This window comes from Salmo trutta, chromosome 27 (genome assembly GCF_901001165.1).
Source record: "Salmo trutta chromosome 27, fSalTru1.1, whole genome shotgun sequence".
In the NCBI taxonomy this organism is placed as follows: domain Eukaryota; kingdom Metazoa; phylum Chordata; class Actinopteri; order Salmoniformes; family Salmonidae; genus Salmo; species Salmo trutta.
This window is the reverse complement of record NC_042983.1, coordinates 9,274,792-9,300,463: the sequence shown is the minus strand read 5'-3', so window position 1 is coordinate 9,300,463 and position 25,672 is coordinate 9,274,792. Positions and strand designations below refer to the sequence as shown.

Here is a 25,672-nt window from a genome sequence, read left to right as displayed (position 1 = left end):
GCTCCCAAGGATGAACCAGACTTGTGGAGGTCTATATTTTTTCTTCTGAGGTCTTGGCTGATTTCTTTTGATTTTCCCATGATGTCAAGCAAAGAGGCTCTGAGTTTGAAGGTAGGCCTTGAAATACATCCACAGGTACACCTACAATTGACTCAAAAGATGTCAATTAGCCTATCAGAAGCTTCTAAAGCCATGACATCATTTTCTGGAATATTCCAAGCTGTTAAAGGCACAGTCAACTTCTGATCCACTGGAACTGTGATACAGCGAATTGTAAGTGAAATAATCTGTCTGTGAACAATTGTTGGAAAGATTACTTTTGTCATGCACAAAGTAGATGTCCTAACCGACTTGCCAAAACTATAGTTTGTTAACAAGAAATTTGTGGAGTGGTTGAAAAACTCCACCCTAAGTGTATGTAAACTTCCGACTTCAACTGTATATATATACATAAATATACACATATTCATATATATATCAAATACAAAAGGTAAAAAAATACAGCTAGTATGGACAGTGCATCAAATGCGTCGAATGTTATGCCACATATGCAGTTGTCATACAGTATTGTATGTGTCCAACACAGCCGCTCATTGTATAGAACTTTTTGGTTTTGATGATATTTTTACCTCTTACCTTAGCAATTTGCTCATGGGGTCAGCAAAACACTAAGATGTGAAACATAAGATGCTGGTCATAAACCATTTCTTAAAATCAACATATCATTCTATTCCTTTAATACAGGGGTCTCAAACTCATTCCATGGAGTGCCTACTGTTTGCTGGTTTTGGTTTTTTCACTTCAATTAAGACCTAGACAACCAGGTGAGGGGAGTTTCTTACTAATTTGTGACCTTAATTCATCAATCAAGTACAAGGGAGGCGCGAAAACCCAGAGACACTCGGTCTTGCGTGAAATTATGCATCCATAGAGCAAGAAAGCCATTGTTCATATAGATCTAACAATCAAAAGACATCTGGACCACTCATGACTGCTGCTATGTTTGCTATAGCTGATGCATTCTGTGGTTCTTGATAAGGCTGCAGACTCAAGGGAGTGGCAATGCTCCCTGAGCGACCGATCGAAGATGTCTACTTGGTTTCTTTGGTTTGGATTGTGCTGGGTCAAGGCTAATTTTGAAGTAGGCAAACACTTCACTCTGGAAATTAGTACACTGAACAAAAATATAAACACAATATGTAAAGTGTTGGTCCCATGTTTCATGAGCTGTAATAAAAGATCCCAGAAATGTTCCATACACACAACAAGCGTATTATTTTTCCTTTGCCAAGATAATTCATCCACCTGACAGGTGTGGCATATCAAGAAGTTAATTAAACAGCATGATCATTAGACAGGTGCACCTTGTGCTGGGGACAATAAAAGACCACTCTAAAATGTGCAGTTTTGTCAAACAACAATGCCACAGATGTCTCAAGTTGAGGGCACGTGCGATTGGCATGCTGAATGCATTAATGTCCACCAGAGCTGTTACCATAGATTTGAATGTTAATTTCTCTACCATAAGCCACCTTCAACATAGTTTTCGAGAATTTTGAAGTACGTCCAACCAGCCTCACAACCGCAGACCATGTGTAACCAAGCCATACCAGGACCTCCACATCTGGCATTGTTTGAGACCAGCCACCCGGACAGCTGATGAAACTGTGGATTTTCACAGAAACTGTCAGAAACCTTCTCAGGGAAGCTCATCTGCTTGCTCGGCGTCCTCAACAGAGTCTTGACCTGACTGCAGTTTGGCGTCGCAATCGACTTCAGTGGGCAAATGCTCACCTTCGATGGTCACTGGCATGCTGGAGAAATGTGCTCTTCACGGATGACTCCCGGTTTCAACTGTACCGAGCAGATGGTAGACAGTGTGTATGGCGTAGTGTGGGTGAGCGGTTTGCTGATGTCAACTTTGTGATCAGAGTGCCCCATGGTGGCGGTGGGGTTATGGTATGGGCAGACAACGAACACAATTGTATTTTATCGATGGCAAGTTGAATGCAAAAAGATACCGTGACGAGATCCTGAGGCCCATTGTGGTGCTATTCATCCACCGCCATCACCTCATGTTTCAGCATGATAAAGCATGGCGCCATGTCGCAAGTATCTGTACACAATTCCTGGAAGCTGAAAATGTCCCAGTTCTTCCATGGCCTGCATACACACCAGACATGTGACCCATTGAGCAAGTTTGGGATGCTCTGGATCGACGTGTACGACAGCGTGTTCCAGTTCCTTACAATATCCAGCAACTTCGCACAGACATCGAAGAGGAGTAGAACAACATTCCACAGGTCACAATCAACAGCCTGATCAGCTCAACTTTTCCTGTGACCAGCAGATGCATATCTGTATCCCAGTCATGTGAAATCCATAGATTAGGCCCTAATTACTTTATTTTAATTGACTGATTTCCTTATATGAACTGTAACTCAGTAAAATCTTAGAAATTGGTACTTGTTGTGTTTATATTTTTGTTCAGAGTAGGTATGTTGAAATGGTCTTGAACTTTGTCCCTCTCCTCTCCTGCCAGTTTGGGACATTCAATAGAACTGAGTAGGACCTCACCTTCCTCAGGGGCAGACTTATTCCTATGTGCCCTCCACATGACTCATTAGTACTGTATTGCACTTCTGCAGTGCAGTCTCTTGTAAGTACAGTAACTTCCTGTGTGCCCAGGTCTGCATGGTGTGCAAGAAGTGGGCAGTCAGGGCACTTTTTCTCAGCTGGTATTAAGATAATCAAAATCTAATTGTATGAGCAGCCACAGTATTCTTTAGAGTTACAGTACAGCCAGAGGATAACTGGGACCAAGCTACTGTAGAATCATGAAGAGACTTGTGGAAGAAAACAACTTGAGCCATATTATATAAGCAAGGCGAAATTAAAAGCATGAAAAGGCATGCATGTCAGAGATATGTACTCAAACAAAATTACAGTGAAGTAGTAAAGTGCATATCATGTAGATAATGAAGTATACATTGTGTCAAAGGTGCACAGTAACCTACTCATACTAAATTTGAGACTTTTCAACTGTACATTTATTTCCAAAAGGCTACATATACATTTACAAATTCTACTGTACATAAAACATCCAAAATGTCCATAATTATATAGATATAACATACCACAAAGCTGCCCTGGCAGTACCAAACATATATGTTTAGCACTAGAAAAGCTCTGCAGCCTATTAAATTATATAATCTTAAATACTTTTTTAACTAATACTTTTTTTTAAATGTATATTGGTATGGTTTTGTTTTGTTGCTTTTTTTCAGTCCCATCTGTACTTTACAACATTCACCATTTACAGTAGTTAAACAAGGCACAAGAATAGTGACATGAAGCCCAAGGCCATGCGTGATGTAAAAAGGAGCATTGTAACCTCTAGCTCTGGTCCACGGGGTTAGTGTGGCATGATAACGCTGAGCCAGCTAATGCCCTGGACCAGAGCTAGGTAACATCCATCCGTGATGTAAATCAGGGTGTAGATATAGTTACCAGGGTTGTGTCCTAATTGGCACCCTTTTCACTATATACTGCACTACTTTTCACCAGGGCCCATAGGGCTCTAGTCAAAAGTAGTACACACTATAGGGAATAAAGTACCATTTGGGACACAGCCCAGCTCAGGGGACAGTAAATCAGGGGTCCAACAGTAAACTCTTCAGCCAGTGACACAGCAATACTCTAACACAAAGCATAAGTATACAGAGTGTGTGTGTGCGTGTGTGTGTGTGTGTGTGTATTCATGGTTAAAAGCCCAGTGGCCCCACTTAACATTTACAAACTTAACTTCAACATTTAATAAGTTGGACATGACTCAGCATTGCTGCATTAAATAAAATAGTTACAATTCTGTTTGGTTGTTATGATGTATTGTATTTTACAGACAAATGCTCTTAATGCAACATCAGCCACTGTTTAGCATTACAACAGCACACTTGCTTCCATTTTTTGTACCACTCTTGCTCACATTAGTACAGGGAAGGAGAATTCAACAACTAACAATTAAAAAACAATCATATTCAAAATGTAAAGCTCACTCACTAATCTGTTCTATAGCCAGCTGGGTTGTATAACGATTAACATTCGATTGATCAGTAGAGTATAGCGAATCTGAATAGCAATGTAGGTTTCACGTACAACGTAACTTCAGCTCTTATGTAATCCTTCATGATGAGAGCGACAAAAACGGTACATAAATCTGGTCATGTAGCATAAACACGCTTCAGCTCAACACTATGTTTTGTGTCCCAAATGGAACCCTATTACCTTTAAAGTGCACTATTCAAAAGTAGCGCACTATTTGGGAATAGGGTATCATTTGGGACGCATCCTGTTGTATATGAAATTGCATATAACAAACTATGTGCCAACAGTGTTTTAGGTAGAGTAGTTCAGAGGAGACTGCAACAGGTGTACAATCAACAAGTTGAGCGTCTTTCGTAAAATGAGCAACATTTTCAAAAAGTATTCAGATAATTTCAGATCCTTGTTATAATGATCATAATTCTATACCAATGAAAGCAGTGAGTAACTACAAAGGGACATGATCCAAACCTGTAGATGACAAATCACACTGAACACATAAAACAGAAATATGCGTAATAAGAATTACTTTAAAGTATACATCCGCCCTATGAATTACATAAAGAAAAAAAACTATCCATCCTATGAATTACTGTTGCATTCTTTCATTTTTGTTTAAGCTGGATGTCTTTTCTAAACATGTTCAAAACAGTGTCTATTGTTCAGACCAGTAATTCATAATCCCCTGCTTTCCTATGACATTTAATATGCGTCCCAAATGGCACCAAATTCCCTACATAGTGCACTACTTTTGTTCAGAGCCCTATGGGCCCTCCTTACTTGTACAGTACAACAGGATGTTAAACATGCATGCTTAATGTACCAGAAGGGCTTCCATACCATAACACATTCTATCCACATTGATGTCCTGTGTAGTTGTGAAGTGCTGTGCCTCTGCTGGGGGGCTTGTGTGTGGTGGATAGCTATGCAGCTCTTTGACAGGTGTCAATGGTTGGAAGTGGGTGATAAGATGCAGTGATACACATGGCACAGTGCCAGGAAATGATGTCTTACAACTCCTCCAGCTTTCTCCTTCTCCCCCTGGGTGGCCAAACCACAACTCGTGCGCACACACACAAACACATACACACACACAATACTGTAGCCTGACTCAAAGACATTTTCATCATTGTCAGGGGTTTTGCCATTACAGTAAAACTCATGTTATTCAAATCTGTACCTTTCACATGTTTTTCAGAGTGGTTTGAGTGAATTGATAACCTAGTATTCAAATAGGAACGAATACCATACAGACGTCTTACGGTAAATGGGTGTGATATCAATTTCTTCCCAAATAGCGGACCCTATTCCCTATTTAGTGCACTACTTTTCACCAGAGTCCATAGGGCTCTGGTCAGAAGTAGTGCACTACATAGGAAATAGGGTTCCATTTGGGCACTGAGGATAGTTTCAACCTCTCGGGACGGTGAAGAGCTGTTCCACTCTCTGAAGAGCATTGGTTGGTCCCAACAACAGAATAAGAAAACAAGGGCAACATAAACTCAATTGAGGGGCAGCCTGACTTAAGAATGGATTAACTAAGAGGAAAATAATGGAGGGAATAGAACACAGAAAGGCAAAACAGATTTACAGTACATCCTCAGAAAAGGGTGGATACAGTATGCACACAGCAATGACAGATTTTATATTTTTTCAATGGTCATTTTTGCCTGTCATGTTGTTTTGCACTGTGAACAACAATCTCCATCTTATGCATTACGCTTGTGTTGTTGGGATCTATGTAGAAGAAGAATTCCTCTTATAAGTCAGCCAGTATACTCTGGGACTGAGTTAGCAGTCTCATGATTGGTGAGTTTACCCATTCCACACACTGGGTTGCCTGGGCTTCCTGTTCCTAAATGATGTACTAAGTCTGATTCAGGGTCCTCCTGGCTCTTTGCTGCAGTGCTTTTGGAGTGGATCTTTCCAATTTCCTCCAGAGCGCTTGCCAGAGAGTCCAGGTCACCAGTGTCTTGGTGTCGTGCCTCCCACAGGCTCAGTATGACCGCAGAGGGGCTCTGTTGCTTAAGAAAATACGACAGGTTTCTGTAGGGAGAAAGGGGGGGAAACACTTTTGGTAGACAAAGTGGTCACAGCACACTTAGCAAAGTGAACAACACTGTTGTTTATAGATTTGTGTCTCCTATGAGATACAACTCTGTGTTTCAGCACAGTACTGTTTCCAAATCTCAGCAGGGAGGGACTGACAAGCAGTGCTAGTAAGTGTGTATCTGAGAAATGACATACTAGACATGATAAGAGATTTCTTGAAATATCAAAGTTAGTAAACTAGTCAACATTTGAGGGGGGAAAAGTCCATGTCACGTTAGGACTGAATATGTACTGTAGGCCTATGATAAACAAACTGTAGGCTTATGGGTCGTTTGGGGTAACAACTTGCAATGTGTGTATTACAGTAAGCCATTAGATCCAGTGGAGGGCAGTATTTCACTATAAACCAATGGTTTACCCGTCCCTGCCAAAAGCATCACCCTCTGTGAATGCAGTCATTTGTGTGCCATCAGACTCAATTAAAATCAGCTTAACATGATAAGATATAATATGAGGGCAGCTGATTGGGCTCATTTGGAAGCCCAAAAGTCTCAAATACCTTCTGCTGTTTGTTCAAGTAATCATTGAAACATTCAGTGAGACATTATAGACAGTTGGGCTACATCTCAAATGGCACCCTATTCCCTATTTAGTACCATGGGGCCCTGGTCAAAAGTAGTGCACTACATTGGGAATAGGGCGGTATTTGGGATCACAGCCTTGGACACTCACCTATCTAGATGGAGTTTCTGGGCTAAGAGCTGCCAGTCCTTGCCCTTGGCATTGGCAGTGTCGAAAGTGGCACATATCCTCTGGCGGATGGAGAGGGGGATTTTGAAGGCCTTGGGCCCCGTCTGTGAGGTGACGGTGCAGTCCGTCTGCATAAAAAATGGGACTGACTCCTTCTTGCTCTACAAGGGCAAAACAGAGCCAAAACACAATGTCACAGGAGTCAAGTATTATTAAAAATCTATTTTATTTAACAAAAAGGCTGGTAGGATACACAGGGCCATTAATAAGTCAGCTCTCATTGATAGCGTCTAGCTACCCTCGGTTTTAAAAAGAAGCATAGGATGCATCCCAAATGGCAACCTATTCCCTATATATTGCACTACTTTTGACCAGAGCCCTATGGGCCTTGGTCAAAAGTAGTACACCACAGGGAATAGGGAGAGACAACCACTGCAGACTCCTGAGAACAGGTTGTTCAGCTAGTGACAGCAGAGGACACTGACTTCACTAAGGTTAAATAAAGGTTGTGTGGATTGTGGAAGTAAAATGTCATCCACACACGGAGAGCCAGGCTCACCTCCGCCACGGACGTATAGACCTGCAGAATCTGCTCATGACCTTTGACCTGGCGCACGCTGATCTTGCAGGAGAGCTGGGTGGTGGTGGGGCTGTTTCTCTCCAGGGAGAAGGCACAGTGCAGGGGCTTCTGGTTGCTGCACCACACTTGGGAAAAGGAGAATTCCTGCAGGCAGGCACACAGAGAGAGAATTATGTAACGATAGCATTATGTATGGAAGTATGCATATGTACTGTGGGGGGGCGGTCAAATTCCCACTTAATTCTGATAATGGATGACGGATCGCGCGCTAAATATTACACACGATATCCGGAACCGAGGGAATGCCGAACGGGAAAATGATTGCCTTTGATGTTTAATACATTTCTGCAGTGGGCACCTCTGCAGGGAAACATCCTTGACCTGCTGCACGCTTCCATCTTCCATCTCTGCATAATAAAGTCACCTGTAAACGAGTCACAGTGATGGGCTGCCTCCCAAATGGCACCCTATCCCCTATATAGTGCACTACTTATCCTCTACAGGATGGGTGTCCCTAAACCGGGACGGTTGTTGCTAATGTACTAATGTGACTAGAATGGCGTTGTATACAACAGCCAACTTTCCGGGATATAGACATGTCTTATATGGGCAAAAATTATTGTTAATATAACTGCAGTGTCCAATTAACAGTAGCTATTACAGTGAAAAAATACCATGCTATTGTTTGAGGAGAGTGCACAACAACAAAAAACGTTTATCACAGCAACTGGTTTGATACATTCACCTCTGAAGGTAAATCATGTACTTACATTCAGTAATCTTGCTCTGAGTTGTCATCCTGAGGGTCCCAGAGATAAAATGTAGCATATTTTTGTTTGATAAAATCTATTTTTATGTTCAAATGTAGGAACTGGGGTCTACAGTTTGACCCCACTGGTGTCTCTGGCTCCACACCCACCCCACCTGGCCATCTAGATGTGTGAAAGTTAGTGTATAAGCTAATGATCCACCATGTATGACATTCCTGGGAGTGTTTAAACTTAAAATGTTTATTACCATAGCATTTTTTTATGTTCTCTATAGTTATGTACTTGAAAATATATCAATTGACCAATTCGGCACATTTGGGCAAACTCCTTACAGACTTGATACAAAATATTGTGCAGTGATGTAATTCTTCACTGGATCAGTCTGAAACTTTGCACACACACTGCTGCCATCTGGTTGACAAAATCTAAATTACACCTAGACTCCAATCTGAAAGTATGGCCTTTCTCTTGCATTTCAAAGACGATGAAAAAATAAATAAACTGATGTTTTTTTGTTTGTATTATCTTTTACCAGATTTAATGTGTTATATTATCCTACATTTATTTCACATTTGCACAAATGGTATCAAAAATATGCATATCATTGCTTCAGTTCCTGAGCTATAGGCGGTTAGATTTGGGTGTCATTTTAGGCGAAAATTGAAAAAAAGAGTACAATCCCAGTGCACTAGCCATTGGGCTCTGGTCAAAAATAGTACACTATATAGGGAACAGGGTGCCATTTGATATGCAACCATGGTGATAGGGACACCAGCTAACTGTACAGTAAAAAGAACAGCCTAGTGTGCCTACAGAGAACATAACCCCTTAGCTTTGATCATCTGATCCTCCCCGATGTGGGATGGATGTGTCAGATAATGGTGCACGGGAATGATGGACGTGGAGAGGCCAGGTACTAAAAAATAGAAAGCTAACTTGATGTATGGTCGAGGCAAGAGCCATTACTCTCCAACTGCCCTTTGAAAGGGGGAGGTTCACAGAGGCAGTCTCCTTCCAAAGATCATCATAAATAAGCCAAGAGGTGTCTGTCTGACAGTCTGTGTGAGACACGCTACCCTACTTCCTCACCCCTCACTGATGTATGGTGGCAATGCAGTGTGCACACACAGTTACCAATAAAGGTAAACAACCTCCTGTAAGAATGGCAGTCTGGTTGTAACCAAACATTTTGTTAACCATCTGGCAATTAATAACACATACAACTTTCTATCAGTGGTGTAAAGTACTTTTAAAAAATACTTTAAAGTACTAATTAAGTAGTTTTTTGGGGTATCTGGTTTTCATTATTTATTTTTTTGACAACTGTTACTTTAACTTCACTACATTCCTAAATATAATTTTTTATTTTTCTCTATACATTTTCCCTGACACCCAAAAGTACTCATTACATGTTGAATGCTTAGCAGGACAGGAAAATGGTCCAATTCATACACTTATCAAGAGAACACATGGTCATCCCTACTGCCTCTGATCTGGCAGACTCACTAAACACAAATGCACCGTTTTTGTCAGTGTTGGAGTGTACCCCTGACTATCCATATATTTTTTAAACAATAAAATAGTGCCATCTGCTTTGCTTAATATAAGGAATTTGAAATAATGTATACTTTTATTCTTATTTTAGAAATTACATTTACTTTTGATACTTAAGTATATTAGAACCAAATACTTTTACTCAAGTAGTATTTTACTGGGTGACTTTCACTTTTACTTGAGTAACTTTCTATTAAGGTATCTTTACTTTTACTCAAGTATAACAGTTGGGTACTTTTTCAACCACTGCTTTCTATGCTAAGATTTGCAGTTTCCGAAAATCTTTAGTGCTCAACATTCAGTGCTCAACACTTTAGGGTAAGGCAGAAGACGATAATGTCTTACAGTGTCTAGTTCTGATTAGACACAATTCTTCCTGAAACTTACAACTGACACAAGTCCTGCTGAGACAGAGACTGTCATAACATGTACATCATAATGTCTACATCTCTAAGTAGTTAAAGTCTAAAACAGTTACCTGACACGTAGTAAAGGGTTTGATGCTCCATAGAAACTGTGGGACATCCTGGATGTAGACCTGGAGGCTGAAGGTGTTCCCTCTGAAAGGCAGCATCTTAGGTTCCTCCAGGAGCTGTCCTCCTCTACTGGTCTCTGTGGCCACCACTCCCTGGAGGGAGTGAGGGACTGGAGAGTCAGTCGGCCAGTTCTCTTTATCACCACAATTCACTTCTGCTGCAAAACCACAAATCCTCACAAAACCTGATAATTTTCTAAAGTCAAGAGAAATTACATGAAATACTAAAAAACAATTCTCATTAGTAGCAAGCTATATTAAATATGGAACCACAATACAAGATTGAAGTTTCAATTGAATGCATTGGATGAGCATGTATCGGCTAACATCCATCCCCCAAATTGTATTTGAAATGATGAAAGTGCTTTTTGATTTGAGGCTGTAAGGTATTCATCTGTCATCATTGTTGTGCTCCTGTGGGACGTTTAATGTATGAGCGGTCTATTCTCAGACCTCTCAATCCCAAAGAGAAGCGACAAAAGAAACAGAGGGATGACTAACACCATGCCATGCTGACTGCTTGTGACTGTTTGTGTGCGTTTGTGTTAGGGCTGTGACGGTCATGGAATTTTGGATGACGATAATTGGCCAGCCAAATGACTGCGGGCTCCGTAAAAACAAATAAATATATACTGCTCAAAAAATAAAGGGAACACTTAAACAACACAATGTAACTCCAAGTCAATCACACTTCTGTGAAATCAAACTGTCCACTTAGGAAGCAACACTGATTGACAATAAATTTCACATGCTGTTGAGCAAATGGAATAGACAACAGGTGGAAATTATAGGCAATTAGCAAGACACCCCCAATAAAGGAGTGGTTCTGCAGGTGGAAACCACAGACCACTTCTCAGTTCCTATGCTTCCTGGCTGATGTTTTTGGTCACTTTTGAATGCTGGCGGTGCTTTCACTCTAGTGGTAGCATGAGACGGAGTCTACAACCCACACAAGTGGCTCAGGTAGTGCAGCTCATCCAGGATGGCACATCAATGCGAGCTGTGGCAAGAAGGTTTGCTGTGTCTGTCAGCGTAGTGTCCAGCGCATGGAGGCGCTACCAGGAGACAGGCCAGTACATCAGGAGACGTGGAGGAGGCCGTAGGAGGGCAACAACCCAGCAGCAGGACCGCTACCTCCGCCTTTGTGCAAGGAGGAGCAGGAGAAGCACTGCCAGAGCCCTGCAAAATGACCTCCAGCAGGCCACAAATAGGCATGTGTCTGCTCAAACGGTCAGAAACAGACTCCATGAGAGTGGTATGAGGGCCCGACGTCCACAGGTGGGGGTTGGGCTTACAGCCCAACACTGTGCAGGACGTTTGGCATTTGCCAGAGAACACCAAGATTGGCAAATTCGCCACTGGCGCCCTGTGCTCTTCACAGATGAAAGCAGGTTCACACTGAGCACATGTGACAGACGTGACAGAGTCTGGAGACGCCGTGGAGAACGTTCTGCTGCCTGCAACATCCTCCAGCATGACCGGTTTGGCGGTGGGTCAGTCATGGTGTGGGGTGGCATTTCTTTGGGGGGCCGCACAGCCCTCCATGTGCTCGCCAGAGGTAGCCTGACTGCCATTAGGTACCGAGATGAGATCCTCAGACCCCTTGTGAGACCATATGCTGGTGCGGTTGGCCCTGGGTTCCTCCTAATGCAAGACAATGCTAGACCTCATGTGGCTGGAGTGTGTCAGCAGTTCCTGCAAGAGGAAGGCATTGATGCTATGGACTGGCCCGCCCGTTCCCTAGACCTGAATCCAATTGAGCACATCTGGGACATCATGTCTCGCTCCATCCACCAACGCCACGTTGCACCACAGACTGTCCAGGAGTTGGCGGAAGCTTAAGGAGGTGGCCGCCACCTCATCAGGAGCATTCCCAGGCGTTGTAGGGAGGTCCTACAGGCACGTGGAGGCCACACACACTACTGAGCCTCATTTTGACTTGTTTTAAGGACATTACATCAAAGTTGGATCAGCCTGTAGTGTGGTTTTCCACTTTAATTTTGAGTGTGACACCAAATCCAGACCTCCATGGGTTGATAAATTGGATTTCCATTGATTATTTTTGTGTGATTTTGTTGTCAGCACATTCAACTATGTAAAGAAAAAAGTATTTAAGATTATTTCTTCATTCAGATCTAGGATGTGTTGTTTAAGTGTTCCCTTTATTTTTTTGAGCAGTGTATATACAGTGAATTATGAAAGTATTCAGACCCCTTGACTTTTGCTACATTTTGTTACGTTACAGCCTTATTCTAAAAATTTTCAAATATTTTTTTCCCCTCATCAATCTACACTCAATACCCCATAATGACAAAGCAAAAACTGTTTTTTTTAGACATTTTCCAAAAAACAGAAATACCTTATTTACATAAGTATTCAGACCCTTTGATATGAGACCCGAAATTGAGCTCAGGTGCATCCTGTTTCCATTGATCATCCTTGTGATGTTTCTACAACTTGATTGGAGTCCACCTGTGGTAAATTCAATTGATTGGACATGATTTGGAAAGGCACACACCTGTCTATATAAGGTCCCACAGTTGACAGTGAATGTCAGAGCAAAAACTATGCCATGAGGTTGAAGGAATTGTCAGAGAGCTCTGAGACAGGATAGTGTAGAGGCACAGATCTGGGGAAGGGTACCAAAACATTTCTGCAGCATTGAAGGTCCCCAAGAACAGAGTGGCCTCTATAATTCTTAAATATATAGATGTACTATTGTAAAGTGGTTGTTCCACTGGATATCATAAGGTGAGTGCACCAATTTGTAAGTCGCTCTGGATAAGAGCGTCTGCTAAATTACGTAAATGTAAAATGTAAATGTAAATTTGGAGATCTGGCCACTCGGCCAAACTGAGCGATCTGGGGAGAAGAGCCTTGGTCAGGGAGGTGACCAAGAACCCGATGGGCACTCTGACAGAGCTCCAGAGTTCCTCTGTGGAGATGAGAGAAGCTTCCTGAAGGACAACCATCTCTGCAGCACTCCACCAATCAGGCCTTTATGGTAGAGTGGCCAGACGGAACCCACTCCTCAGTAAAAGGCACATGACAGCCCGCTTGGAGTTTGCCAAAAGGCACTTAAAGGACTCAGACCATGAGAAACAAGATTCTCTGGTCTGATGAAACCAAGATTCAACTCGTCACGGTTAAGCATGGTGGTGGCAGCATCATGCTGTGGGGATGTTTTTCAGCGGCAGGGACTGGGAGACTAGTCAGGATCGAGGCAAAGATGAATGGAGCAAAGTACAGGGAGATCCTTGATGAAAACCTGCTCCAGAGCGCTCAGGACCTCAGACTGGGACGAAGGTTCACCTTCCAACAGAACCACGACCCTAAGCACACAGCCAAGACAACGCAGGAGTAGCTTCAGGAAAAAGTCTCTGAATGTCCTTGAGTGGCCCAGCCAGAGCCCAGACTTGAACCCGATCGAACATCTCTGGAGAGACCTGAAAATAGCTGTGCAGCAACACTCCCCAGCCAACCTGACAGAGCTTGAGAGGAACTGCAGAGAAGAATAGGAGAAACTCCCCAAATACAGGTGTGCCAAGCTTGTAGCATCATACCCAAGAAGACTCGAGGCTGTAATCGCTGCTAAATATGCTTCAACAAAGTACTGAGTAAAGTGTCTGAATACTTATGTAAATGTGATATTTAAATTAATTATTTTTTTCTTTGCAAATATTTCTAAAAACCTGTTTTTGCTTTGTCATTATTGGGTATTGTGTATAGATTGCTGAAAAAGAAAAAAAACTATTGAATCAATTTTAGAATAAGGCTGTAACGTCACAAAATGTGGAAAAAGTCGAGGGGTCTGAATACTTTCTGAATGCACTGTATAGGTGGACACACACATTTTCTCCTTTCCTCCGCTCCTGACTGCATGTGCTGCCATAGAAATAGAAACAATAGAACGGGTATCCCCATTCAAGTCAATGATGGCATAAAGGGTGGATTGGCTGCCATTGCGAGTGTACCCATACAGAGAGGAAGAGGCGAAACGAGAGGTTTTACTTCGCTCAAAAGCTGTCCACGAAAATAAGTAAGTCTACTTTTTGTATTGAGGTCAATGAGTGTCGAATTTGGTCAACAGAAAAATTATTATTTGCTACATGAGGGTTATTTGATCGAATAGATGTTAGGTTGTTACGAATGCACTGATATACGTGGCATTTCGGCAACTTACCCAAAAATGACTTTATATCGGAGTCGAGCCTGCTGTCATGACATAGATAGAGGACTCATCATGGATATAACGCATTTTAGCATGGATATTACAATTGAGGGCTTCCACAATTTTAAAGTAGTCCAATGAGTTGGGGCTTGTGAGCAAACAGCCAATGAGTCGGGAGCAAACAGCCAATGAAGAACAAGAAAACTGACTAATTTAAAATGGAGATAGCCTCAATGGTGCTGTCCATGCTGTCACAGACACTATAATGGCACAGAGAAGCATTTCGCTACACTCACAATAACATCTGCTAACCATATCTGTGCTCTCATTTGCTAGAATAGTCCCACCTGATCTCACCTCCTCCCGCCTCCCTTCCGTCTTTGAGGACATGTATTTCCATTGTTAGAGCGGTCACTTGACTATCTTGTCAGTATAATAGAACATCTTTGACCCGGAGGAGCAAAGCAGGAAGTACAGTACAAGCAGGAAGTAAAAGCAGGAAGTGTACCCATCAATATGTGCTGTGACTTGTTGATTCAACTCAACTGACATTACAAAAAAACACATTTCATTACATGAGCCACATCATTTATCATTTGAATGAATATTTAATCCTATCCGATCAGATGACCTGATCTGCAGTACAAAAGTGTTCTATTTTTTATCATATTTAAAATCCATAAAATAATTTTTAGGATACATCATGGCCATTTTCTTTGACCTTTTGAGAAATGACACCCTTTCAATGCTACATTTCCCATTCCCCTGCATTAATATCAGCATTGCTTGAGCAAATGGTATTCTTCTGTAATTCTGTATTCCCTATGCAGACTAGGTGGTGTGCTAGCCCCATCCTCACATTGTATGGCAACTGAAGCCAGAGTAAGAGCTACATTTGGGTACATTTTGCACTGAAATGACATCCTTAATATTATTATCGGGAGCATCCTGTTGATCTAAGTCTAGGATATGACCGGTGATTGACTCTGTCCGTCTATAGCCAGAACTTCAACAACATGAAGCAGAGTGAGTGTGATTGTGGCCGACAGAGGCCCAGAGGACAGAGGGGGCTGGCATCTGCTCGGCAGGCTGCGCTCGGGACGGATTCATAAACCAAATCCAAAAAGCATTTTAAACCCAGCTGTCAGTGACTTCTGGTAAATCACAGGAACACAAGCAGGGGCTGAGTCACTCCTGAGGCCTATTCTGTTCTGATCGCTTCTGTTCTGTTTTATGTCTCTTGGGTGAACTGAGGCAGTTGATTTCCCTGATGCTAGATGATGAGATATCAATACAGACATTCACATGCTTTATTGAATTATATGACCGAATGATTGGAAGGCTAACCCGTAAATATCAATGTTTGTGAGGGACTTGATTCTCTTCTATCATCTTCCGCCTAAGCACTGCCATCAATACTGCGATTCAGATGATTGCCCAAGAGCAAACTGCAATCAATGAAAAGAATGAACCAAGCAAAGGAAAACAACGTGTGCGTATGCATTATGCAACCACCAGGAAATACACCTATTATTCAACAGTATTTCTTATATTCCACTACTGACAAACAGGCATTGCATGACAAAAATGGATGAGAATGACCTAATCTCAAATTGACCCCTAATGGCTCTACCTTGGAAGATCACCATATTATACCAATCAAATCCTCTCAGATCTACACAAACGCATAGGGCATATGGGTCGATTTATGGTGCAGAACCCCTTCCTGCTTACCTGAAAGGCGTATGGCGTGTCGTCCACACAGTACACTCGGAGGCTGTAGTCCATGGGTGTGGCCCCCATGCTGCCAAACACTGCTAGCTTCAGCCTCTTCACGGCTGCCTGAGTGAGTGGTTCACCAACCAGGGCGTAGGAGCCAGGCTGGTCCAGCAGCAGGTGGCAGCTACTGGAGTCCATCAGGCAGTAACAAAATGTTGACTCATCCTCTACTGACATCACTTCCTGTGACAGGGAACACAGAACACAGGCCGGTTGGCAAGAGAGGATGATAAGACAATTGCATGAGGCATCATTACATTTGATTACATTGAGAAGAAATACTGTAATTATGCAATTGTGCTATGCGTGGATGTGTATTTGTTCTGCATCTTTTATAGTGTCGTGTCATCATGGGAGCATTTAAATGTTTGGTTCAATGAATGACAATTGTAGTGCTTTTTTAAACGGGAATAATATCTGCTAATACGTAGTTTCCGAGGCAGATGAGATGGTAACATCTCAGAACACAGATCAGTCATCATGAACAACAGCAATAGGTGGGAAACCCCTTTTACTATTTTAACCTACAATAACAGAATCAGTCGTTTTTATCTTCCCAGCCAGCTACCATAATGATATCCCACATTATCTCTCTAAAATAGCTGTGTCCACTTCAAATAAAAACACCAGCGAGCAAATTGGAGACATACAAAGCTATATAATTTACACAAATGAGAAGTAATGAAGGGCCAAGGAAGGCTTGATGGTTAGTAGCTACCAATTTTGCTGTCTCTTGTTATTGCGTGTTGAACCTTTGGTCGCGGAGACGGTTAATGAGATGCAAGGCTTAGCTACAGTATGTCAATTACACACCTGCACCATCCTCAGCTAGAATGACCTCCAGGGAGTCTGCAGGGTATGACATCTGCAGCGGTGCATGTTGTATATCCAAGAGAGATTATAGACTTTATCCCAAATGGCACCATAAGGCTCTGGTCAAAAGTAGTGCACTATATGTGAATAGCTATTTGGGATATACGCATAGAAAAGGGCAAGAGACAAAAATGGTGTATATGAACAGTGGGGTCGGGAGTCAGCCCATAATTGAGACAAAGATCCCTGCCACCCATTCCTATTGTTTCCTTGCCTGGGGTAAGCAAGCCAGTGATACAAGCAAGGACTGCTACAACCTCTTGTATAGTTAATTGCCTTACATAGGGCACACAGCCCACTTCCATTGGTTGTAACAACATTATATAGGACAGAGTGGGTGCAGGAGCAAATCCAGAGGCTGCTAATATTCTAAATAACAATCCTGTTTTAATCACTGACACCCCATAGCATAACAGCCTGGGGCAGAACTACAATATTCATTATTCTGACCCCCTGTTCAGTCTGCCAAAACGTGGTCAGATGTACAATTATAATACTGCCTGCCTGGAAATACTCATAATTATTTTCTGTTATACTTGTTTTGTTCAAAAACACATTTTCATGAACAAATAATTCTAAGTGAGGGAGGGCATTGCCTACAGAGCCTCTGGGTTGTGTATTAACGTCTTGGGAATGTACACTACGTTATAGATTGTAGAAAGCTCTTTTTTAGACAACAAAATAATATTGGACATTCCTAAGGCGAACAGTACACACTGGGAAAAAAAACAAGAATGCTGAAATATCTCAACAAAGCCTACTACTAGCAACTTTGCATGATAAAAAACATACACTATGGCTTTAGGGTGTAGGCCATAGTATCTAAACAACGGTGTTGAGAAATACAAAAGGTAACAAACCAAGTTCTAACAATTACTGAAAAAGTAATGTGGCAGGCAGGCTGATTCACGTGTCTGTTTAGTGAAACATGTACTGAGAAGAGGGAGGTGTTTAGAAAGCAGGGCAGGCAGTGGCGGCATCACAAATGGCACCCTATTCCCTATATAGTGCACTACTTTGGGTGCACTACTTTGGACCAGGACTCATAGTTAAAAAATAGTGCACTACTAGGGAAAAGGGTGCCATTTGGGACACATTCGGAGAGTCCAGGTCAGATGAGAGGCCATTTCCATGACTCTTCCCCTGATTGCCTCACGTCCACACCCATTTCAGTGTGTCCATCCAGAATCCACCAATCGATACTTCCGATGTCTAACGGGCCCTTTTGCCCTGTCGTTACCCGTCTGACTGTCACAAGCAATGTGTTTTCTCTGCTATTACATGCTGTAATTGTTTTGTTTTTTCTCCAGTGCTCTCAACGTTATTCCCCTCAGGCAGGCTGTTGTTCCCCTCAAGCAGGCTGTTGGATCCACAGTGACCGTAAATGGCACCGTATTCCCTATTAAACTGCAGTACTTTTGACCAGATCCCTATGGGCCCTGGTCAAAAGCAGTGCACTACGTAGGAATTGAGTGCAGTTTGGGACATATCCTTTAGCAATGCCCTGCTCCACACCCTATGCTCTCAATAGCCTTTTCACACTTTAGACACACACATCTCAACAGGCACATCACAAAAAGGCTCGCTGGAACATTGTCCCTCCCAAAAGAGAGATACATTTTGTACAGAGGTCAGGAAATGAACAAAACTGATGGAACAAACTGTGTTGAGGTGTCAAGGGAAAATACAACCTCTATCTGGGAATATCTTTGACCAGTTAAAAACACACTGCCCCCAGGGTTATAGAAGAAAAAATAAACAATAACATAGGGCCTGCCCACATGAAAAATACTATAGTGTATACTATGGTAGGAATACTATGGTATTCACTGTAGTGTTTTTTCAGACTTTACTGTAGTATCCACTGTAGTGTCTGAAGTGTGAAAAGGATATTGAGGGCAAAGGGTGTGGAGCAGGGCATTGCTCAAGGATGCATCCCAAATGGCACTCAATTCATACATATGGGCCCTGGTCAAAAGTAGTGCACTTTTTAGGGAATAGTATACTTTAGTATTTAGTGTAGTGTTTTTGCGGACTGTAGTACAGTATACTGTAGTATTTACTGTACAGTATACTACAGTCTGCAAAAACACTAGTGTTTTTGGGGACATTAATGTAGTATTTCCTAAATTGTTTTTGTTTTATTATCTTTGACTTAAAACTGGGGGGGGGGCTTTCTCCTAGTGGAAACCTACTGGAGAAATACAAAAAGAGCACATTTTCGGATAGTTCAGTTTCTGCTCTTTCTATAACCTGTAGGGAACACAATATATGATCTATACTTGGCGTGTAGGTTTCTCATTTAAAGGTGGCACAAATTACGGTATGGGGGAGGGGAATGGGCAGGGTATATGCAAATTAAATACAGAAGTATTTACTATAGTAAAAAAATGTTTTGCATACATTTCTGTATTATTTAATAGTGTTTTTTGTCGATAATACTAGTATTTACTATAGTATTCTACAGTATACTACACAATTATATACTAAGTACTACACATGATCGAGGTAGTATTCTATAGTAAACTGTAGTATTTTCTTATGTGGTTGGACTCGGTCCTGGACTAAAAAATGAAATCTGTGTCTGAGTAACTGGCCCAGAGAGCACAGAGTTGTTTATGGTTAAAGGGGCTTCTCTTACCTCCCAACTGTTGTCCTGTGTTTTCCTCTTCAGTTGGATGTTCCAGTTCTCAGTGTCAACTTCTGCACAGTGAGCTATCGTCATAGCAACAGGACTGGAGAGGTCTAGGCCTAGAGGACCATAGGTGACCTCTGGTCCTAGTAGGATCTCACAGCCTTCCTCCGTCTGGAAACTGAAACACACACATTAGCATTGATTCATTCTGAAAAGACGCTATTCAACTAACTGTAGCTACAGGTATAATGTAATTGATAAAATGTGGTCAAATATTTAATGGGTTTACAAATTCAAAGTACCACTAAACGAACATCGCATTACATTATAAGACTAAAAACAACTGAAATGCTAACTCTACATAATCGACTTAAGACATTAATCTATTCCCCATATAAAACAGGGGCATATTTTATATCATGTATGTTAAGGGCTTGAGTGTGCACCAATAACAGTCTAATAAAGGGATCTGTGTGCCGGTCGGTCGCTGACGAATTTGCATATTCATCAGCCTTGTGTTTATCATCTTGGAGTCATTATCTTTCCATCGCTCCTTGTGGTGGTGCTGCATGAAATGAAAGCAATTAATGAAGAAAAACGAATGAGGGCGGTGGACAGTCATGCAAATTCACAAACAGCATAAAGACACAGAGAGCAGCCTGCAGGTGTTTGGTTCCCGGATTCCCTGCTAGAGACAGAGTCATAAAGTCAGAATATGATTTACCTTAAAAATGGATGGCGTATTCATTAAAAAAGGGCTGACAATAAATAGCATCTTCAGGTTGTGTTGCCAGGAGGGGTAGGAAGGGTAGGCGGTGGTTTGAAAAGGCCAAGGAAGATCAAGGCAGTGCAGCGAAACGCCTTCGCAAAGCTCTCTAAGCTCATATCAGTCATCAAAGATCTGAGAGCTGTGAATTGTCGAGATTTCCTCCACTGAATAAAAACTGATTTACGCTATATCCAGATCCTTGAGTGATTGAGCGAGTGAGTGAGGTGGAAAGTTCACCGCGTCAAGATACAGTGTGACTTTAAACAAAAACCCAAGGCATAAACAATGACAGAAATAATATAGTGGCAGATGAAAAGTTAATTATTTCAGTAAGATTGCCACATACAGTACCAGTCAAACGTTTGGACACACCTACTCATGCAAGGGTTTTTCTTTATTTGTACTAATTTCTACATTGTAGAATAATAGTAAAGACATCAAAACTATGAAATAACACATATGGAATCATGTAGCAACCAAAAAAAGTGATTTAACAAATCAAAATATATTTTATATTTTTCAAAGTAGCCACCTATTACAGTACCTTGATGATAGCTTTGGAGGTGTTTCCAAAGCTGTCCTTGATGACACAGTAGGTGTGTCCAAACTTTTGACTGGTCATGTATATTGTAGTGTGGATTGCCCAACAATGGTTAAGATCTTTCATGATTCATTTTTCACAGTCAATGCATACTGTACAATACAGACACCTTTCAGACTTCCCGAACATTTTAAACATCTGAACCAGTCAGTACATCTATTGATAAAACATAATATACATGACAAGCATTTCATTGACTTGCAGTTATAGTACAGTACACGATTGTGAATACGGCAGTAAAATACACTAATAAATAGCAATAAAATATGCGGTTGCATATCCAGTGCTGATGATGACTATTTCTAGTCATATAACCTTCACCTCACACAGTTAACCTGTACCTTTTTCACACAGATGAGAGCTCACTGCTCACGTCAATCACCATGCTGTTTTAATAGCAGCCCTGGCTGGTTTTTGAATGGTCCAGCGAGAGTTCTGATGATCCTTTAGTCAACAACGAAGAGCCTGATCACACATTCAATGGCAAGAGTAGCTAAGCAAGGAGCAGATTAGCTGGACTTTAAGTAGCTGCCTACCACTTATGACCGAGAGGAGTCTAGAAGCAGCAGCACCTAAAAGAAGAAGTGCCTCTGACTCTTATCCTGACTCTTATCCTGGCTGAGTCCCAAATTGGTACGCTCTTCCGTTTATAGTGCACGACTTTTGACCGGGGCCCATAAGGCTCTGGTCAAAAGTAGTTTACTATATAGGGAACGGGGTGCCATTTGGGACGTACCCCTCTCTTTTTCAATTCCACTTGTCATCATCATGAAGGGTCCTGTACCAACGCACGGCTCGGCTTCCTCCCTGGCCCTAGATGAGGTGCATTATTCAAAGTGACTGATGACTCACTCTTCAGGGACTGGGGAGCCATGCAAAGTGGCATATTGGGCCATGACGCCACAGTGAGAGCAGAGGCAGCGTGGGGCTTAATAAATGCACACATTAACATGCTCCATTAGCTTCACCTTTATTTGCTTGTACTCTCCTACCTGCCTGTCCAACTGGGTTTTTGTCCATTTTTTAAGGCGACGCATAGGCACATGTTATGGGCAGAGAATGGGGACATTCATCACATTGGTACCTAAGAGTGAAAGCTGTACATTATGGACTACAATTGGCTGCACATACCAAGCTATGATTTAATGTTCTCTCTCTCTCTCTCTCTCTCTCTCTCTCTCATAAAGATATTTATACAGTTAAATTAAACAAACGTTTACATTATTAACTGACATCTTTGAAGTACTTGTTTACTCCTGAGCTCAAGAGAATGAGGGATACTAAGATATACACCGGACAACCATACTTTCTCCCTGTGGCATTCAAAGTGACGCCATGTTGAAACCATCACAATAGTTCCTGCCAGCGACAGTCAGTGACATCGCACCTGCAGATCGAATGGACAAATGACCCGAGGGGGCTTAGGAGAGCTCACAAATCTTTCCCAAATGGCACTCTATTCGCTACATACAGTAGTGAGACTACTTTTGTCCAGAGTCTTATGGGTCTTGGTCAAAAGTAGTACACTATAAAGGGAATGGGGGCACAGCCACAGTCTGTCCCTGTGGGGTGTTATTGAGGCTAACTAGAAGGTACAGTGGCCGGGCGGGGGAGCCATGTCATCCTCAAGTGGGTGAGATGTATTGCACAGCCCGGCCATGACCGCATTCCCACACCATCTAGGCAGAGCCAAGGAGAAAACACCTGGCATCCAGAACTTCAGTAAAGAACATTTCGAATGTAGGTCTTTAAATTCACTTCCCAAGTTGTTGTAGGAATGTGGGTGTACAAAACAGGTGGCTCAAGCTTTAAAATTCACTTCCCAAGTTGTTGTAGGAATGTGGGTGTACAAAACAGGTGGCTCAAGCTTTAAAATTCACTTCCCAAGTTGTTGTAGGAATGTGGGTGTACAAAACAGGTGGCTCTAGCTTTAAAATTCACTTCCCAAGTTGTTGTAGGAATGTGGGTGTACAAAACAGGTGGCTCAAGCTTTAAAATTCACTTCCCAAGTTGTTGTAGGAATGTGGGTGTACAAAACAGGTGGCTCTAGCTTTGAAATACAAACAGATCTTATTTTTTTTAGATCACCACCAACTCAAACTCTACACATCAACACTTTACCTCCTTGAAGTAAGCTAGACTAAATGAAACAAGACTACATTGGGAATAAACCCACATTGCTCCACATGAGCTGCACTTTCTTTGTTGCACACGAGATATCAAAGCTGTAATATCACCTGCGAGGTTACAGTGGAAATTATCAGCCTGATCTTGCCACCTAAATGATTCGTGTGGAGAGTGCTAGATAATCTGTGGTGCTCGCTGGGTCCATCTGCCAGAGACCTCTGTATTTATAACGTTTTTAACTCATGAGGTTAAAACAGGTGAGGAAGGGTGAATAAGTAGCATTGTTCAACTGATAAAGAATGGTAAGGCTTGATGATGAAAGATGAGGAAGTAGAGAGCGACTGACATACAGATAGATGGACATGAGATCTGCTCTCACCTGGACTCTCCCTGATTTATCACCATGTACATCTCCCAGGAAGTGTCCTCAGTGATCGCACCATGGGGAACCAGCAGGCTGACTCCTGCAAGACACAAGAACAGAGTCAACAACAATAACAACAACAACAAAACACTAAAGATATCTTTGAGATGCCTGTACATACTGTAGTTGAGCAGAAAATGGATTCCTTCTATACTAAACAAAAATATAAACGGAACATGCAACAATTACAAAACTTTATTAAGTTACAGTTCATATAAGGAAATCATTCAATTGAAAGAAGGAAATTAGGCCCTAATCTATGGATTTCACATGACTGGGTAGGAGTGCAGCCATGGGTGGGCCTGGGAGGGCATAGGGCCACCCACTTGAGAGAAAGGAACACCCACTGGGGAGCCAGGCCCTGCCAAACAGAATGAGTTTTCTCCCCACTAAAGGGCTTTATTACAGACAGAATTACTCTTCAGTTTCATCAGCTGTACAGGTGGCTGGTCTCAGAAGATCCCACAGATGAAGAAGCCGGATGTGGGAGTCCTGGACTGCCATGGTTACACATTGTATGCGGTTATGAGGCCGGTTGGATGCCAAATTCTCGAAAACAATGTTGGAGGTGGATTATGGTAGAGAAATTAACATTCAATTCTCTGGCAACAGCTCTGGTGGACATTCCTGCAGTCAGCATGCCAATTACACACTCCCTCAAAACTTGAGACATCTGTGGCATTGTGTTGTATGACAAAACAGCACATTTTAGAGTCGCCTTTTATTGTTCACAGCACAAGGTGCACTTGTGTAATGACCATGCTGTTTAATCAGCTTCTTGATATGCCACACTTGTCAGGTGGATTGATTATATTGGCAGATAACAGGGGTATAAGCAAATTTGTGCACACATTTTGAGAGAAATAAGCTTTTTGTGCTTATGGAACATTTCTGGGCTCTTTTATTTCAGCTCATGAAACATAGGACCAACACTTTACATGTGCCTTGCTAAAGTATTCTGACCCCTTGGATTTCTTCAGATTTTATTGTGTTACAAAATGGGATTAAAATGGATTTAATGTTTCGTCAAGAACCTATAAATAAAATTAATATCCTTATTTTTTTTTAAATAAATCAATTCATAACTAAAATATACTGTAGTTGTCACATATGTATTCACCCCCTTTATTAAGGCAAGCCTAATTAGTTTAGAAGTAAACGTTGGCTAAGCAAATCACATAAATTACATGGGGTTGACATGATTTTTGAATGACGAACCCTTCCTTTGTCCCCCATACATAAAACATCTGTAAGGTCCCTCAGTCAAGTACCGAATTTCAAGCACAGATTCAACTACAAAGATCAGGGAGTTTTGATAAAGCCTCAAAGAAGGGCAGTGACTGGTAGATGTGTAACAATAACAAATCAGGCATTAAATATCCCTTTAAGCATGGTCAAGTAAATAATTATGCTGTGGATTATGCATTAAATCACACAGACACAGGCCTCCTGAGTGGCACAGCAGTTTAAGGCACTGCATCGCAGTGCTTGAGGTGTCCCTACAGATCCAGGTTTGATCCCAGGCTGTGTCACTACCATCTGTGACCGGGAGTCCCATAGGGCGGCGCACAATTTGCCACCGTCGTCCGGGTTAGGGGAGGGTTTGGCTGAGAGGGACTTTACTTGGCTCATCGCGCTCTAGCGACTCCTTTGTGGCGGGCCGGGCGCCTGCAGGCTGCTTCGGTCGTCAGTTGAATGGTGTTTCCTCCGACACAACGGTGCAGCTGGCTTCCGGGTTAAGCGGGCGGGTGTTAAGAAGTGCGGTTTGGCGGGTCATGTTTCAGAGGATGAATAACTCGACCTTCACCTCTCCCGAGCCCGTTGGGGAGTTGCAGCAAATGAGACAAGATCGTAATTGGATCGCAATTGGATATCACAAAATACATCCCAGACACATCAAAGACACAGTTGTCATTCCGAACTGAGCTGTAGGACAGAAATTAAACTGCTC

The 25,672-nt window shown here is 42.1% G+C and overlaps 1 protein-coding gene and 1 non-coding gene across 5 annotated transcripts in view; both read right to left on the bottom strand.

Annotated features, from left to right (window-relative positions):
- Positions 1–3,027: 3,027 nt before the first annotated feature.
- unc5db (unc-5 netrin receptor Db) overlaps positions 3,028–25,672 on the bottom strand; it is a 217,520-nt gene continuing 194,875 nt past the window's right edge. For all 4 annotated transcript variants that reach the window (XM_029716559.1, XM_029716561.1, XM_029716560.1 and 1 more), the window contains 7 exons: positions 23,677–23,761; positions 19,807–19,978; positions 16,248–16,475; positions 10,286–10,435; positions 7,463–7,627; positions 6,886–7,064; positions 3,028–6,147 (listed from right to left, as the gene is read on the bottom strand). In XM_029716559.1, the coding sequence (XP_029572419.1) occupies positions 5,868–6,147; positions 6,886–7,064; positions 7,463–7,627; positions 10,286–10,435; positions 16,248–16,475; positions 19,807–19,978; positions 23,677–23,761 (1,259 nt within the window). In that variant the 3' untranslated portion in view covers positions 3,028–5,867. The remainder of the gene's footprint in view (positions 6,148–6,885; positions 7,065–7,462; positions 7,628–10,285; positions 10,436–16,247; positions 16,476–19,806; positions 19,979–23,676; positions 23,762–25,672) is intronic.
- Positions 19,334–19,386, bottom strand: LOC115165203 (U7 small nuclear RNA). Its single transcript, XR_003870102.1, has one exon. It is a non-coding gene; the product is annotated as a U7 small nuclear RNA (small nuclear RNA).